The sequence below is a fragment of the Oryctolagus cuniculus genome, chromosome 2, assembly GCF_964237555.1.
Source record: "Oryctolagus cuniculus chromosome 2, mOryCun1.1, whole genome shotgun sequence".
In the NCBI taxonomy this organism is placed as follows: Eukaryota; Metazoa; Chordata; class Mammalia; order Lagomorpha; family Leporidae; genus Oryctolagus; species Oryctolagus cuniculus.
Genome location: NC_091433.1, coordinates 44,897,467 through 44,915,654, shown reverse-complemented (window position 1 = coordinate 44,915,654; position 18,188 = coordinate 44,897,467). Strand labels below are relative to the sequence as shown.

Sequence of the window (18,188 nt, the reverse complement as noted above, 5' to 3'; positions counted from 1 at the left end):
TCTTCCTACTTTTTATGCAATACTCATCCCCAACCGCACACAGACACACAGGCACCTCGCCTAGCCAAAAAGCCTGACATACGCATAGGGCAGAGTCACTCTCATCTTCAGGGTTCAAGAAAACAAGGCAGCATAGAGCCTTGTGGGAACACATTGAGAACAAAGGCCACCTCATTAGTTGGACAAAGGGAGTGGCTCAGTGTTAACCTAAATAGGAGGTGTCCATAAGAATGGGCTAGGAGGCATGAGGTGCTAAATACCTCCAATGTCATAACTCGCCTTCAGCGCAAAGAAAACTACCTAGGACACCCAAGTTGTCTATTTAGGTGAGTTCATTTTAACACATAGTTCTTCTGCAATGTATTAGGAGTTTAATTGCTGGCTTTTATTTTTGGTTCCCTAATCTACCTTTTCATTTTCTACTGTCCCACCCCTAGCCAGAGAACATGGGCAACAGGGTGTCAGAAAAAATGACAGCTATGCTCAAAACAAATAGGCAACGCAGCAATTGCCAAAAGAGGGAGATGTATTGGATAGGCTAAGAAAACATGCTGTGTACGCATCAGTAGTTACTCGTCCTTTCCACAAACATGTCCTTCCCTGTGAATTACAGAAGGCATATCTTAAATGCAGAAGAACATTATCCCCATCCGCAAGTGGTGCCACAAGAGCAAAGGCACAGCACTGTGGGGTGCAGTCAGGCGCCAAGAGCAAGCACCATGGTGAAGCAGATCCATTGCTGCTAGGAAGACCGCACTCTGACAATCCCGACTTTGGCCAGCACCAGAGTCGTGGGCACACGCAAAACTGACTCCCACCTGAAGATCAAAGAGTGGCCTAAAGATACACTTGGCTAGCCTCTAAGTGTTATTTAGCACTAATTTGCCAGGAGTCTGTCTTCATAAAACACCGCTGAGCTTACCGTTTAAGTCCAGGAATATAACAGGAATGTGGGTTTCCATCCCTGGCACTGGAGTCCTGAAACATAAAAAGTAAACAGTACCTCAACAGATTTCCCCAGAAACACAAACTTGGGACACAGCCTTAACACACATTCAGAGCCACTGTGGTCAAGGCAAGAACAACCTCAGGCATTGGGTATATTGTAATTTAACATCAGAGACATCACAAAGACTTAACTGTAGCAGCTGCTTCTCATGCTCTCATATAAGAACTTAAGTCTTATAAGACACACACACACACATACACACCCCTCTGCTTATAGTCAAGTTCCCTATTTACACTTGCTTTCTTATAAAAGCACACTAGTAAGGACTCCATGTGGCTCAACTTACTGTTTTTAACTTCAATAAAGAGGCATACAACGCTTGCTGACTGCAGTCTAAGCCAGCACCAAAACCCAAATCTGGTGAGAATGCGATTTTCTTTTACGACTCATCAGTCTTTTAATGGAATGACCCAAGTAATTAACATATTAACTTTTTTAAATGCTGAGCATAGTGGTACTAAATATTGATTTTGATTCTCAGAAATCTTAATTACTTTGGCCAATAACAATATTATTTAATAAAACAGTTTTAGGCCACAGTCATTTCACTCATGAAAATAATTTAACAGTTCTCTTACTTCCAACAGCTTTGTCCCCTTAAACGGGAATGAATGTTCCATTCATTTCACCACACATCCAAACATCCACACTGCCAACAGGCAGCCTAGGGCGTATCTACAGCGGCAGCCTAGGGCGTATCTACAGCTTCCCGAGACATCCTGCAGGCTCATACCATTCTGCCGGGGCCCCCGGGATCCCACTGCCAGCAGAGGGCACCATCACCGCGTTCCTTTCCTCGGTCAGGGTCAGCCGCATCTCCAGGAGTTGTGCCTCGCGGTCAGCGTCATCCTCTGTTTTATCTACAATACCAGGAAGGAGGACTAAATATAGAAATCTCAGGCACCACTTCAACTTTTGTCCTCAGACTGGATTTACCTGTATTTCAGTTACTGGCTGCTAGCGCTTATTAGTGACAGAAAACTAAGCTGGACAGGTCAGGTGGGCTCTGGCAGAGGCTGCCCCCAGCTCACGGAAGGCCTTCCGTGGAACAGTCCATGGGTGAGTTGGTCCAGGGTGCAAAGACCCAGGCACTTCAGACAAGAAACGCTAGCTTCTGCCTTTAAGTTATCTTGGAGGGATGATACTTGTTTCACAGGCTGCATTTCTTCTTTGCTTGCTAAGGGGCGGGGTGGGAGGACCTATGGCAGCATCAGTACAGCTGGGTAAATGCTCATCTGAAAGGATGGTGCACTCTCTCACGTTCCTGCCATCCTCATGACCGACTTGTTCACTGGGCACCTAGTTTATGTGGCTACCGACAGGGATCCACTGTGCACTGACTTGGTGGACAGGGAAATACTGAACTTGCTTTTCCTACCATGTTTACTGACAAGCTTTTGGAGCTGCTGATCCAAGTACTCCTGACGTTTCGTTAATGCATTTAGCCATTTTCTACGTAGTCTCTCTAAATCGCGATCCTGGAAGAAAACAAGAGAAATCATCTTCAATGTCATGTCAAGACAATGTATCTCAACCTGATGCTCTATCTTACCTTACTCTAATACAAGGGGTCTTCAAAATGTCCACAGAAAATGCATATTACCCAAAATTTAAAAAAATCTAAAAACTAAGCATAGATTTCAATTTTTTTTTGCACCAAACAGGCTTACCCTTTAATTCTACTTTCCTATAAACTTTGTAATGCACCCTCACAGGCTTCAAAAACATCAAGTAATATACATCATTTCTTTATTACCACCACCAATGCACTCCATCTATGTTTCAGAACACAAGCTTTTAGAATTTAAAGTGTTCTTTCCTAGAGTGAGACTATTTCTGAAAGGGCAGGCTCTGGTATCCAGAACAAGTTTGATTTTTCATGGTCCAAAAGATAGAACATCACTTGAAATAAAGATCTAAAAGGCAATTTTTTTTTGGCCAGGCAGAACTTGTATCATTCAATAATTTTCAGATTTATAGACCTGAGAAACAGCAGAAGAATGCTTCAAAATTTGCGACCTGTCTCATTAGCCTCCTGCAGACTACACGGAAATGCTTCTCTTGGTTTTGTGCATTTTGGGGGTAAGAGCGGAGAGAGAATGGACTAGGCTTGTTATCAACAGAATAACAGCGCTACCAGTCAACACCTGCATACACGCCAGTCTTACTTCATTTCCTCTTATAATAAGGTTATACGACTGGGTAGGTCAGTGGAATGCTGCAGATGTCGAGTATCTGGATTTCACTAGGGCACTTAACCAAATAGCCTATGACATTCTTGTGGACAAGATGGAGGAACATGAAATGCATCTACTTGAGTGAAATCACGGAGGAATCAAATATCACATCCAAAGAACTGTGATTGATGGAATAAAGTCAGCTTAAAAGAAGTCTCCATTGTGGTGCCATGGGACTCTGTCTTTAACCCTATCTGACTCAACGTTGTTATCTGTGACTTATAGGAAGACAGACACTTCTATCAAATTAGAGTGATGCAACTCCAGGAGAGTGACTATACTGGATGACATAATCAGGCTCCAAAGAGCTCTGACAGTCCTAAATGATGACTAACAAGATGAAAGTCCACAGACACAAACAAAATCTTGCAGAAGATTAGAAATGAAGGGGGAGGAGCGCCCAGAAACCCTGAATGACTTCAGGAAGTAAGGAAGAGAGACCTGGTTTAAAATATACAAACTGGTTAGGGCAGGACCCAAGCTCAGGGTGAGAGGACTGCACTAGGGGCAAGGCTGGCAGGTCCCCTCACAAACAGAACAAGTCTGAGGAAGAGCAGCTGGACAAAGAGTCTGGGGAACCCCGGGGTTGGAAAGAGATAACAGTCACAAATGATTTTCTGCTGTTAACATAGTTTGCTTCATGTTCTATGAAACAACACTCGTTGTCCCTTACTCTGTTTTAATCTCAGAAAAAGCAGTATCTGAATCAAAATTAATTGTTTAATTATTAACACGACAGTGAGATCCAGGAATGTGTAATTACATACTTTAATCAAGCTGATTTGATGAGGCCAACAGATGCTAAATTACCTGGTAGCTGTCCATGTCTTCCTCTTCCTCCTAAAAAACAAACACATGTTATAAACTGCTTATCTGAGAAACTGGCTGCACTGAGCAACCAGAATCATTCCCCACAGTTTATATTTTCTAATTGATAGACTATGTCATCTCCCACCCCCTCACGGGGAGCTTCAGAGTTCTCAGGAAGCTGGAGGGAAACCTGGAGCTTATCACAGGAAAGTGAAGAACAGGCTTCTGACCTTTTCAGGACCCAGTACAATACTCTCCCTGCTGGGTTTATAGTCCCGCTCACTGGGGGAAATCAAACACCTGCTGGCAAGCAGTCTTTCCCAGCCAGTGGGGGGGCGCACAGAGGAGGGTGTGGAGGAGGTGATTAGGCACTGTGGAGTTTGGGGAGGCTCAGAATTTTTAACCCTCAGCTCGCCAAGTATGGGGGCAAAGCCTAGGAGTCTGGGGCAGTGATTTCATGCAAAGGTGATGTGTTTTAAAAACCAGGCATCACACTTCTTAAGAAGACATCAAAGGAAAGCAGAGACACAGACTGAATTTACTGATGACAGGAAGCAGCTTTCTGACAGCTTCCGTATTCCACAAGCAGGGGACAGGCACAGAACTTACGTGGATGGTCTCGTGAGCTTTAGGGGCTCTGGGCGGCCTAACTTTCACACAGCCAATGCCAACAGACAGTATACATTCTTCCATCAGTGGTAAAGTCCCAGACTCCTGCACAGACTTCACTTCAACTTGTACTCGCCGCGACTGGCCCTGGTCACACACAGATCATTTGCAGTTTTAGAGTAAGTTTTTTGACTTCTGAAATTTTGGTTTAGAGAGACCCCTACAGGCTGATGTTGAGAAAAATGCTCAGCCTTGAAGATATTATCCCATCTTTTGAATGTTAACTACTAAAATTCAAATTTTAAAACTAATTAGGAAAAATTATCTCCCTCTTGAGTAAATACACACAGAATAAAAATTTAGCTTACATATTTTTCAATGAAAAGAAATATCAAAAGATGACATCTTAACAGCAAACAGGTGGCCGATAAAAAAGTGTTCAGCTTACTGATAATCAAATAAAGACAAATTACAATAAGCATAACACACCTTTATTTTCACTTACTAAACAGTTATTGTTTGTAATTTTGCAATTTACAATACTGCCTGAGGTTTATGAAACAGGTAACTTCCTACCTGGTAGGCAGGAAATTAAATTGGCACAAGCTTTCTTCACAGCAAACTGACTTAAAAATGTAAGCATCATGTAACCCACAATTCAGTCTCTAGGAAACTGTTCTAAGGTTAAATAATCACACATCTATACAGAATCTGAAAGAGTGTAACACTGGTCCTAAATCAACTATGTTATATATAATGCAATAGTACGCAGTCATTAATATATTGCAATATAAAAGCATACAGGACTTAGTAAATTACATTACCAAGGTCAGCATATACCACATGACCTACTTTTAAAAAAATAAGCCACTTGAGTTAGAAATAAAGACTGCTGCTATCATGAAATCATAGTCCTGATCCCCAAATAGAAGTAATTTTTAAATTGCACACTGAAGAGCTGGTAAGAAGCTGATCCCTACACACGTTTTCAGGATAAATACTAAGTGACTGTATATTTACAACAGCATTCCCAGCATTTGCAAATCACTGACTTCACACTTGGTTTATAAATTTTAGGATGGGAAAGCAGCATTTGAAAATGGAATTTAAATATTCAATTTCAAGTCGATATTCTTGCCCTCTTCCATCAGATTGTTGTTCCCAAGCTCTGCGTAATCAGGAAAATCAACTTAGGCAATCATTGGGCCTATCAAGCTACATCCTAATGGATAGGATACAGACGTCTTCCGATTTGATGTTTTCCAAGGACCATGCATCAGGTATGTTGTGGGAAAAGTACCTCAGAAGACATCATAATTGCCTAAAATAAGTTCATTTCCTACTAGTTACATTTTGTATATCCTGCTTGAGCCAGAAAGTGACAGATTCTGAAGGTGTGCCTGAGTGGGAAGCCTGTTCCTCCAGGAAAGAGTCAGGATAAGGATGGGGAGGGAAAGGAGAAGAGGACTGGAATGACTCCTGATTCCCCAGAAAAGCTCCGAGATGTCTGCAGGAACTACTGGACTGGAATGCTTGTAATTTCTGATATGTAACCACGTTACCTAAAAAAAAACCAGCAATTTTAACCTCAACAGTCGTGCTCTGCCACTTTCCTCTTCAAGAATAATATATCCTGATTTTCAAACAGATGAACCTGAAGTAAACCTAGCACCCAGGCACTCTGCACTGGCAGCCACGCTGCTGTGGCCTCCTCCTCTTCTGCTTTCCAGGTCTTCCTACATGAGATTTCTCCCCAAAGGGAACTAACTGCAGCCTGTTTTTATTCTTGCCACATATATAGGTACCAACCTCTCCAGACTCTGCAGGACTGTTTTAGTGTCCGAGTGAAAACACACATCCTCTAAAAGAGCCTGTCCTCATAAACTCAACTTATCTTTGAATGCTTTCAGTAAAGGATGTCACAAGCATGACAAAAACTTAAATATTCAGTTCAAATTAAGCAATGGAAAATTGGTGTTGTCTTCCAGCAGACGAAATTCTAAGGCAGTCAGGAAGAGATCTATACATATCTAACAGATGCCCAGAAAAAACTGTGGGGAGCAACTCGGACTAGACTAAGTTGCTGGAATTAAGACTTATTCTATGCATCTGCTCTCCCACAATATGGCGCTGGGAGAGGAGAAAACAGCTTCTACACAGCTGCCTCCAGTTCGACCAATAACCTGCAGGAGCTGATCCTGCTCCTGATTGGAGGAGAGCAGCGTACTCGGCGTGTGGGCAGCCGAGTTGGGATTGGCGGAGGAGGACTATAAAGGAGGAGAGAGACGGCATGCACCAGGAACATCTAAGGGGAACATCTAAGGGGAACACCTGTGCAGCCCCCGAGAGAGCCGGCCGGCGGTGTGCCGCTCCCCCGCGGAAGTGGGGAATGTGGCAGGGGGAACCGCCCTTCCACGGAGGTGGAAGGGTCGGTAGCCAACCCGGGAAGAACCAGCAGCAAACCCGGGGAGGGCCAAGCAGACAAAAGAACAGCGCAGGGTCCTGTGTCGTTCCTCCACGAAGAGGGGGAGCGACAAAAACATGTTCTTCACACCTTTAAGATTTCTACTTTGTATATACAAGCAAGTCTTGTGCTTTAACTCAAACTCATCTCCTTCTGCTGTTGCTTGCTCGTGTACAAATACACTTGCTAAAACTCATGGGCTGCCGTCAGAGAACTAGTGCTTTTCCCTGTCTTTCTTCTGAAACATAAATATCTCAGCAAGCATTTCTCCTTCCTTTAACCTTTTCTTATATTGAGCTTTGAATGCTTTCTGCATTTTTTTTTTTTTTTTTTGGACAGGCAGAGTGGACAGTGAGAGAGAGAGAGACAGAGAGAAAGGTCTTCCTTTTGCCGTTGGTTCACCCTCCAATGGCCGCTGCAGCCAGCACACTGCGCTGATCCGATGGCAGGAGCCAGGTACTTATCCTGGTCTCCCATGGGGTGCAGGGGTGCAGGGCCCAAGCACTTGGGCCATCCTCCACTGCACTCCCTGGCCACAGCAGAGAGCTGGCCTGGAAGAGGGGCAACCGGGACAGAACCCAGTGTGCCGGCACCGCAAGGCGGAGGATTAGCCTAGTGAGCTGTGGCGCTGGCCTCTGCACTATTCTAATATTCACTATTTTACTACTTTTTTTTTTACAATATGGAAAATCTCATAGATTACAACAGCCTACCAAATGCTGAGTTAATGTAAAGCACAGCGAAAAGGAGTATTATAAATGGAATATGCAAATGTACCGAGATTTCCACTCTCACTAGTAGCTGGCCATGTTGACAGTTCATGAGGTACCTAGGGTTAAGTACCCATCCCTTCCCACAGCCTCCATAAGCCTCTGTGGTATGGGTTTTGGCTCTGATTCCTGTCTCGCCAGCTGCATTTATTTAACACCTCCCATGTGTCAAGCACTGTGCTTTATACACGATGTCTCTGTATCCACACAGTAATCCTATGAAGTCGGCATTATCATCTCCACCTTAACAAATGAAGTAGAGAGGCTTTGAGAGTTGCTCAGAGACATGTGACTATGACACAGCAGAGCCAGGATGGAGCCTTGCATGTTACACTCAAATGCCACGAAACACAGCTTCAGGAATGTTCTAAATCTGCCATTCAAATCTAGGTTTTCCATTACAGCTTATCTTTGTCTTACTTAATGCTAATAGAAGGTGATTTTAAAATATAAATAGCAATACTTGTGACAATGCAACAAAATACACATGAAGGAGATAATTTTAATAAAAGAAATTAACTTGGCCTATCTAGATTCCAGTATCAAACAGTTCTTCTAAAAAGAACCCAGGATTAAGTTTCCTGGTGCCAAATATTGTAATATAAACATTCACCATCTTGTTACCTGCCGGAGCTGGAAGATTCCTCCTGTTGGGACGTCCCTTGCAGAAATCACTTCTACAGGGCAGTATTCACCATTCTCATTCTGTTCTAAGATTTGGACCCAGAATTCCAATTTTCTGGTGACTTCACTCCATCTAAGAAACAGTTAGGCAGCTTAGGATCCTACCCATGAGAATTAACAATGACCTCCAACAAGAGCAATTCAGAAGAATGCTCTCTGTATACTTCAGTGAGTAACATACACATACATACAGTGCAGATTACGAAAGAGAAGGTTAAACTGACTTAGCACTGGAACTAGAAAGGGCTCCCTTATTTTGTTCAAAGAGATATAATAAAAAAAACCTATTTCAAAATGGTGATTCAAACCCAACACATTCTAATCAGATATACAGAAGCAAGTTCAGGGATAAACTTTCAGAGAGAAATAAAGGTGGCATCATTATGCCTCAGTGGCAAGCATTTTTTTTTCAGTAAAATAAAAAAATCATGGGAAAAAAAATCTCACCTTCTAATTTAGTAACTGCAAACATTTTTAAATGCAAAAAAAAAAAAATATGGTTCATTCCCTTTTAATTCTTCCATTTAAGTTACCAAACAAGTCTACCTCCCTCCATCACCGATGTCACTTAAAAGAACTCTGTGAAAGGACAATGTAAACATCAGTGCTACAGTGGACCTTGATCCATCCTCTCAACAGCCACTTAGAAATAATTCACAGTGATAAGTGACCATTCTCCAAAGATTCATTTTACTCTTGCTTTATAAACAACTGCTTTATTTATTTTTCTCCATCACAGGGCCAGCACCGGGGCTGACTAGGGTAATCCTCCGCCTGCAGCGCCGGCACCCCAGGTTCTAGTCCCGGTCGGGGCGCCGGGTACTAGTCCCGGTTGCCCCTCTTCCAGTCCAGCTCTCTGCTGTGGCTCAGGAGTGCAGTGGAGGATGGCCCAAGTGCTTGGGCCCTGCACCCCATGGGAGACCAGGAGCTCCTGGCTTCGGATCGGAGCAGCATGCTGGCCGTAAGGGTCATTTGGGGAGTGAACCAATGGAAGGAAAACCTTTCTGTCTCTCTCTCTCTCTCTCTAACTCTGCCTGTCAAAAAAAATAAATAAATAAACAGCTGATTTATTTTTTTCCCCATCACTCCTCAAGGCTCACTTCCTTAAGGAGCTACATGATTAATAACCTGCAGACAACATCATCTATCCCTGGAATACTGGTGATGCTCAAGAATTAGTATCCTTTGTAAGTGACAGTACTAATCTCTAGCCATTTCTTAGAATTATAATAGAGACCAATAGGTTTCTAAAATTCACCTGTCCCGAAGACTACGTGTTTTTGCTTGGATGATTCCCAAGTCCCACAGGGCTGGATTTCTCCGAGGATCATTCATTTTATGTCCATATACTTCAATTGCCAATGCCCCTTCCGAAAGGTGCTCAATGAAGTCTTCAGTGATGTTAACAGAAAATTCCTGAAACACAATCGTTCATTTCAAAGAAGCAAACACTTCTTGGTAATCCAATGTTTATATCAGACATGATATATCATGTATATCACATTTACAATATAAATATGATATAAATGTATCATATATACTCAATCATACCATGGTGAAAACAGAAACATGTTTTAGTTAGAGAACAGATCTGTCCTTTAACACCCAGAATGAATGCTCAGAGAGCCTAAAGGTTTTTTTTTTTTTTTTTTTTTGAGATTATTTATGTAAAAGTCAGAGATACACAAACAGAGAAGGAGAGGTGGGAGGGAGGGAGGGAGGGAGAGGAGGTCCTGCATTCACTGGTTCACTCCCCAGATGGCAACAGCTGGAGCTGTGCCAATCTGAAGCCAGATGCTTCTGCCAGGTCTCCCATGCGGGTGCAGGAGCCCAAGAACTTGGGCCATCTTCCACTGCTTTCCCAAGCCACAGAGCAGAGAGCTGGATTGGAAGTGGAGCAGCTGGGACTCGAACTGGCGTCCACATGGGATGCCAGCAATGCAGGCGGCAGCTTTACCTGCTACACCACATGGCCAACCCCTGAAGTTCTTTAAAATAAGTACAACTCAACTTTTAAGCACTTTTCATCTGGAAAGTCTAGTATGTAATACTAGCACCATATTATTCTAGTGTCAAGAATACCTTTTGGAGCTATTTTTGAAAGTATAGTTAATATACTTACACAGTTCTATTAATATTTATATGGTTATATTAAGTATTACAACAATGATCTATAATGTCTTGATATAGAAATTACTAGAATGAAACAAGGTAGTATCATGCTACGAAAAGTTTTTTCCAGTCTTTAGGAAGTTAACTCTGATAAACAGGAGAGAACGAAAATAATGATCACTAGAGTAAAAACATCACCTAATTTTTAAAAAGTCTCTCAACTTGTCCATCTTCGCAAAACAGCATTTTCCAACTAGGATTTAGCACAAAAACAGTTTATTAAAGAGCCGTGGATTTTTCTGTCTCTGGCAGAGTCTCCCTGTTATTTCACTCAATCACTCACTAATGGGCAAAAGGTACATCTCTGTTGTAAACAAATCAGAAAGAGATCTATTTCTTGAAAACAATGAAATGGACCAAATCTGGTATGTTAGCAGAAAGCAGCCCAGAACCTGGCAGTCCATGTCACTAACCAGGGGCAAACTATGCCCTCTGACCTGGTTTACTTGCAAAATGAGCAGTATCGTGACATCCAAATGCAGCAAGGACCAAAGAAGATAGTAACAACACGTTAGGCAGAGCATCAGATGTTTAATAAAGTTCTTGTCTGCTATGTATCTCCTTTCTCTAAAACACTAGTTTAACCTTTTTAGATCATTTCTCCAATAATCTTAACACAAAACATGGATTCCCTTTGAAGCAGAGTACCCATATATGAGGATACTTCAAAAAGTTCTTGAAAATGGGAAAATATAATTTTATTTGGGGCAAAAAAAATTTTGAAGTCCACGCAGGTTTTCAATAGCATGTATTTTTCATGAACTTTCTGAAGATTCCTTATATGCACGGATTTCAAAATTTTTTGTACCAAAATACACTTAGCTTCTCATTTCATTTTTCCACAAGCTTTTAGAGGTACCACAACCTGAAATACATAAAATCATATAAATCTATATATACACACATATATATTTTCCCCACACACATGTGTTAAATTTAAGTTTGGGAGCAGTTAAATGCATCGACACTTTCTGACTGCATCCCTATTCTCACCGTCTGCAGTGCTGGCATTCCATATGGGCGCAGGGTTTGAGTCCTGGCTGCTCCACTTCCAATCCAGCTCCCTGCTAATGGGCTTGGGAAAGCAGCAGAGAATGGCTCAAGTCGCTGGGGCCCTGCACCCAATTGGGAGACCTCAAAGAAGCTCCTGGCTCCTGGTTCCAGCCCCAGCCATTGCAGCCACTTGGGGAGCGAACCAGTAGATAGAAGATCTCTCTGTCTCTCCCCTCTCTGTGTAACTGACTTTTGAATAAATAAATCTGTAAAAATAAAAACAACTTCTGTTCTGAGACTATCCCTTGGCACAGTTATTCCGCAGAGTAAGGTTCAGAGTTGTGTTTGGTCTGTACATGACTAATTTAAATGTTCACCTGGTTTGGAAAAACAAACTCACATTGCAATGATCAAAAACAACCATGCAGTGAGGTTCCTTGCTGGCAGCAGAGGAGGAGGTGTCCACTTCAGGTGCGACCATGACTGGCTCCTGCTGATCCCAGAAGCTGTATTTGCAGAATACAAAGTGGGACAGGTGCTGTGGCAGCCCAGTGGCTTGGAGTATCTTAACCTGTAAGGGAAAAGCAAGCTCAGTTTGTTTTTTAAATCAGAATGTTCCAAGAAGCAGTCTGAATCAGAGGTATCAGTTCAGGTTCTGACTATGTCACTACTCACTGTTGGTTTATGCTAGCAAAATCCCATTCATGCTGGGACTGTGTTTTAGTATGTGTGAAACAGGGCTAACAACTGCCATATTTAGTGAAAGGCTTAATACAGTGACAATGACCTTGATGACAAAGATGGCTGTTGTAACATTCTAGAGGCTGAAGAACAGCACTTAACATCTGCTTGTGTATCACAAAATAGTAGGAATATATATAATCAATTCAAATGAAAACAATTCTGTCAACACCACTCACTGACACATCTGACTAGCCATGGATGCCATATGAACACAACAACTATGGATGAAGAACGAAGTCAGTGTATGTGATTATAAACAACAAATATTTAGGAAGGAGCAAAGCACGTGATATTTTAAAGTATAAAGAACTGAGAACATACGTAGCAATGATACACACTACAGCCGCATTTTGCAGACACCTTCAACGGCTCTGGGAATGTGGGTAAGTTGAAGATCCAGAGAGGAGAATGCAGGGAAGTGAGGATGGTGAGTGTTTACCATCCTCTGCGCCTACAATTCCTGAATGCATCCTTATGCAGATCAAGGGAACAAATGATATTATCAAAACATAATGCAATTGGAAATATGTACCTATTCAGACCCAGCAGAAATGCCTGAATCAGATCTCAGAGCACCCAAATATTCTTAATATTTCTTTTGCAAGGCAGCATCAGTATTACTTTTTTTTTTTAAGATTTATTTTATTTACTTGAAAGACAAAGTTACAGAGAGAGGTAGAGACAGAGAGAGAGGTCTTCCATCCACTGGTTCACTCCCCAGATGGCCGCAATGGCCGATCCGAAGCCAGGAGCCTCTTCCGGCTCTCCCACATGGGTGCAGGGGCCCAAGGACTTGGGCCATCTTCTACTGCTTTCCCAGGCCATAACAGGGAGCTGGATCACAAGAGGAGCAGCCGGGACTAGAACCAGCACCCATATGGGATTCTGGCGATTCAGGCCAGGGCTTTAACCATCTGCGCCACAGCGCCGGCCCCAGTATGATTTTTAACTTGGGGATTTCTGTGATAACTTTAAAACTACTCCAACTCTGAAGAAAAACAAAGCTTTAGTTAATTAAGTGATACTAAATTCAGATTTTGTAATCAAGCCCATTTCCACATGACTGAGTGCTGATCCTATGTTATATTCTCCACCTGGTCACTTTCTGCGTGGTATATGAGTTAATCCACCTGCAGCAAATGTAATGAAATTTTGAATTTCATGAACATAAACTGGAACATGTGGCATCAGTTTATGCAGCTCACCAACCACAAATATAAGCTTAGCATTTCAGGAAGCATTAGTGATGACACAGACAATCACACCAAGCGGATGACTTTATTTTCTTCCATACCAGGCACATAATGAGTGAACATCAAATGGGAACCCTCCTTATAATTCACTTTTTTCTGTGATGTCAACCAGAGTTTGAAACATCTAGATAGCAACTTCTTGACACGCTACAAAGGACAGACTCACTAACATATCTTGCTCCTTCAAACCAAATCGAGCAGTTCAGTATTCTGCAACTAATTTTTCATGACTTTATAAAAACTATCTTTTTTATTAATGCTTAAAAATGTTTATTATATTCTTTAAGATAAAGCAATGTGCTGGGGCTGGTGCTGTGGTGCAGCAGATAAAGCCGCCACCCGTGATGCCGGAATCCCATATGGGTGCGGGTCTGAGTCCCGGCTGCTCCACTTCTGATTCAGCTCCTTGCTAATAGCCTGGGAAAAGCAGCAGAGGATGGCCCAAGTGCTTGGGAGACCTGGAAGAAGCTCCTGGCTTCAAACCATTGCGGCCATTTGGGGAGTGAACCAGCAGAGGGAAGATTGATGAATCTCTCTCTCTCTCTCTCTCTCTCCCTGCCTCCCTCTCTCTCTGCAACTCTTTCAAGTACACAAATAAATCCAGAAATAGAATAAACAGATGATAGAATGTGATATTTTGGAAGATTACAAGATTCTGGAGTTATATAGAGGGTACTTGAAAATGTTCACTGAAAATGAACGAAAAGTTATGATTATTTTGCTGCCAACACATATAGTTTTCTCATAATATGTATATTCAAGACTTCTTGCAGATCTAAATAGAAATCGCTGCCATTTATCAGCTTGTGTGCAGGTGCAAATTACTTAAATTCTTAGTTTTCTTAGGTTTACAAAAATATTAATAACTATAATGTCTATATAAATTAAAGATAAAAATAAAAATAAAGATGAAAAACTACCTGTTATGTTGGGTGTGACTAAGGTTTTAAGCAGACAGTCAGTACACACTTCTTTGTGACTGAATTCCACCTGAAAGTTATTTTTTCCTATGGAATTTAATCTCACTTTCAAAGTTGACATAAAAAAGGAACAAGAGTTAACATATTGTACTCTCCTTTATATAGACAAGTTCTCATGAATAAAGAACAGCAGGAATGAGGCATTTCTAAGTATCTAGAACACAGGCTGTTTTGTGTTTTAAGCTTTTGCATCCGTACACGCAAACCACCACAAGGTGTCAGAAGACCACAGACTTCAACTCTAAGCTGCCCACGATCCAGCAGCCAAGGAATGTCAGCAGGCACTGGCCTGGCTGGGGTTTCAGAATATGCTAACTTTACTTAGTACCACTGAAAATGTGTATGTGCATTTTTCTTTTTTAAAAGAAAGCTTTTATTAAATAAATTTCATAAGTACAACTTTTGGATTATAGTGGTTCTTCCCCTCATACCCACCCTCCTACCTCCTACTCCTTCTCCCATTCCATTCTTCATTAAGATTCATTTTCAATTATCTTTATATACAGAAGATCAACTCTATACTAAGTAAAGATTTTAACAGTTTGCACCCACACAGACACACAAAGTATAAAGTACTGTTTTGAGTACTAGTTATACCATTAATTCTCATAGTACAACACATTAAGGGCAGAGGTCCTACATGGGGAGTAAGTGCACAGTGACTCCTGTTGTTTATTTAACAATTGACACTCTTATTTATGGCATTAGTAGTCACCCAAGGCTCTTATCATGAGCTGCCAAGGCTATGGAAGCCTCTTGAGTTCACCAACTCTGACCTTATTTAGACAAGGCCATAATCAAAGTGGAAGTTCTCTCCTCCCTTCAGAAGAAGGTACCTCCTCCTTTGATGGCCCCTTCTTTCCACCGAATCTCACTTGTATGTGCATGGAAAAATAAATGCAGACTTTTTGTGGGCCAGTGATAGTCATCACTTATGATATCTTAATACTTTCCAAGCTGGTTTTTTTTTTTTTTTTTTTTTGTGACAGGCAGAGTGGACAGTGAGAGAGAGAGACAGAGAGAAAGGTCTTCCTTTTGCCGTTGGTTCACCCTCCGATGGCCACCGCGGCCAGCGTGCTGAGGCCGGCGCACCGCGCTGATCCGAAGCCAGGAGCCGGGTACTTATCCTGGTCTCCCATGGGGTGCAGGGCCCAAGCACTTGGGCCATCCTCCACTGTACTCCCTGGCCACAGCAGAGAGCTGGCCTGGAAGAGGGGCAACTGGGACAGAATCCGGCACCCCGACTGGGACTAGAACCCAGTGTGCCGGCACTGCAAGGCGGAGGATTAGCCTAGTGAGCCGCAGCACTGGCACCAAGCTGGTTTCTTCCGGGTTTTTTCCACCAGTATTTTGTTTACTCTCACAGTTTACCTGTCCTCATCTTTTCTAAATAAAAGGCCATCACATGCCAGAGTATGGCCTCTAAAAAATCACTTCCTACTCAAAGAAATCATGTTCCTTGGAGAAATGGCTGATTCCAGCTCTCCGACAGGAGGTAGGTAAGATAAAACCAGAGTGTTCATCAGACCAGAAAGCAAGCAAGCAGCCACAGTCAGAGAAGACAGCCCTGTCAACAGGGCTCAGAGCCAAGTCGAGTGGCTCCCACTAGCCAAAGATGGGATTGTGTGAGCGTCAATACAGGTAACGGATATTAAGGATTGAAAAACACATCTATATATTAAATCCAAAAGAGTTCAGAATGATATTAAGAACAAAACAAAAAAATGTCTGGTTACTTTTTGGAAAGTCAATTCTGCATTTTGAAAATTGGTAAATGAAAATTAACTAAAATTGGTAAATAAGAGATTGGAGCTTTTTTTTTTTTTCTTTTTTTTTGGGCCAGGCAGAGTTAGACAGTGAGAGAGAGATAGAGAGAGAGTTATAGACAGTGAGAGAGACAGAGAAAGGTCTTCCTTCCACTGGTTCACTCCCACAATGGCCGCCACGCCCAGCACTGCACTGATCCGAAGCCAGGAACCAGGTACTTCCTCCTGGTCTCCCATGTAGGTGTAAGGACCCAAGCACTTGGGCCATCCTCCGCTGCCCTCCCGGGCCACAGCAGAGAGCCGGACTGGAACAGGAGCAACTGAGACTAGAACCCGGGGTGCCAGCACTGTAGGCAAAGGATTAGCCAAGTGAGCCATGGTGCTGGCCTATCCCGCATTTTCTATATAAACTATCTCTGATGAGCAAATTAGCTGTTAAGTGGATGGGTCTCTGTATACAGTTATTCTAGCTCATAAATGAAATGACAACAGAATGAAACAATGCATCTGGGTAATAAGCCTCAATGGCTGCTAACATCCTCCAAAGAGCAACAGCCAGACGTTGTGTGCCTGGTGATGGAAGTAGACACCCCCACCTATGCAGCAACCTTGACCGCCCATTCCACCTAACAGTTTACACCTAACCACCAACTTAGAGCAATCACTTTTTTTTTTTTAACACAGATTTATTCATTTGCTTCCAAGTCAGAGTTATGGAGAGAAAGAGACAGAGAATAGTCTTCTATCTGCTGGTTCGCTTCACAAATGACCGCAATGGCCAAAGCTGGGCTAATCCGAACTCAGGAGCTTCTTCTGGATCTCCCACGCAGGTGCAGGGGCCCAAGGACCTGGGGAATCTTCTACCATTTCCCAGGCCGTAGCAGAGAGCTGATTGGAAGTGGAGCAGCCAGGACTTGAACTGGCACCTATATGGGATGCTGGCACTACAGGCGGCAGCTTTACCTGCTATGCCACAGCGCCAGCCCAAGCAATCACATCTTAACATGGTAAGCAATCCCAGCAGAATCCAGACTATGAGAAACTACAGGCAATGGCCCACTTTCTGCAGGAAATGAACTGCAGGGAAAAGAAAGGAAAAAAAGATAGGATGAGCAGGAGAGTGAGAATGCAGGGGAGCGCGGGCACACAGGAGCCAGAGCCTCGGGACTAAATAGAGCCTAAGACCTAAGAGACACATCAATCTAGACCTTTAAGGATACTATGAAATTATTCATGTGATAATGATACTACAATCATACTGGGTTTTTTTCAAAGTATTCATCTTTTGGAGACACCACTGTGACTGCTTCAAACGATCCCAAGGGAGGGGCATCATGGACGTGGCTCAAGTACATGGCACAACCAAAGCAAAACTGGTCAGGAGTTGATCACTGTAGAGCGCACAACAGGGAGGGGGCAGGGAGCAAAGCCCCCCCTCTTTTTTTTTTTTTTTACTACTTTCATATGTTTGGTATTTTCCATTTAAAAAATCTTAAACTATTTTAAATTCTTTTTTATAAAAGTCCATGTAACCCAGGATATATTCTTGTGTTTTCCAGTGGCAAAAATAAATTTCTGAAGAGAGGGTACTCTTGCCTGTTAATAAAAGCTGGTTTTCAGAGTTGCATTTACTAAAGCCCATCACCTTTCAAATGGCCCTCATAGAGTCAAGCCTATGGCTCCATCTGATAATCATA

At 42.5% G+C, this 18,188-nt stretch overlaps 1 protein-coding gene across 2 annotated transcripts in view; it reads right to left on the bottom strand.

Annotated features, from left to right (window-relative positions):
- The window catches only part of KIF13B (kinesin family member 13B), a 216,976-nt gene that overhangs the window by 54,475 nt on the left and 144,313 nt on the right, over nt 1-18,188 (bottom strand). For both annotated transcript variants that reach the window (XM_051842522.2, XM_051842523.2), the window contains exons 22-29: nt 12,149-12,319; nt 9,842-9,999; nt 8,524-8,656; nt 4,666-4,812; nt 4,057-4,086; nt 2,388-2,487; nt 1,743-1,869; nt 923-978 (exon numbers count right to left, since the gene is read on the bottom strand). In XM_051842522.2, the coding sequence (XP_051698482.2) occupies nt 923-978; nt 1,743-1,869; nt 2,388-2,487; nt 4,057-4,086; nt 4,666-4,812; nt 8,524-8,656; nt 9,842-9,999; nt 12,149-12,319 (922 nt within the window). The remainder of the gene's footprint in view (nt 1-922; nt 979-1,742; nt 1,870-2,387; nt 2,488-4,056; nt 4,087-4,665; nt 4,813-8,523; nt 8,657-9,841; nt 10,000-12,148; nt 12,320-18,188) is intronic.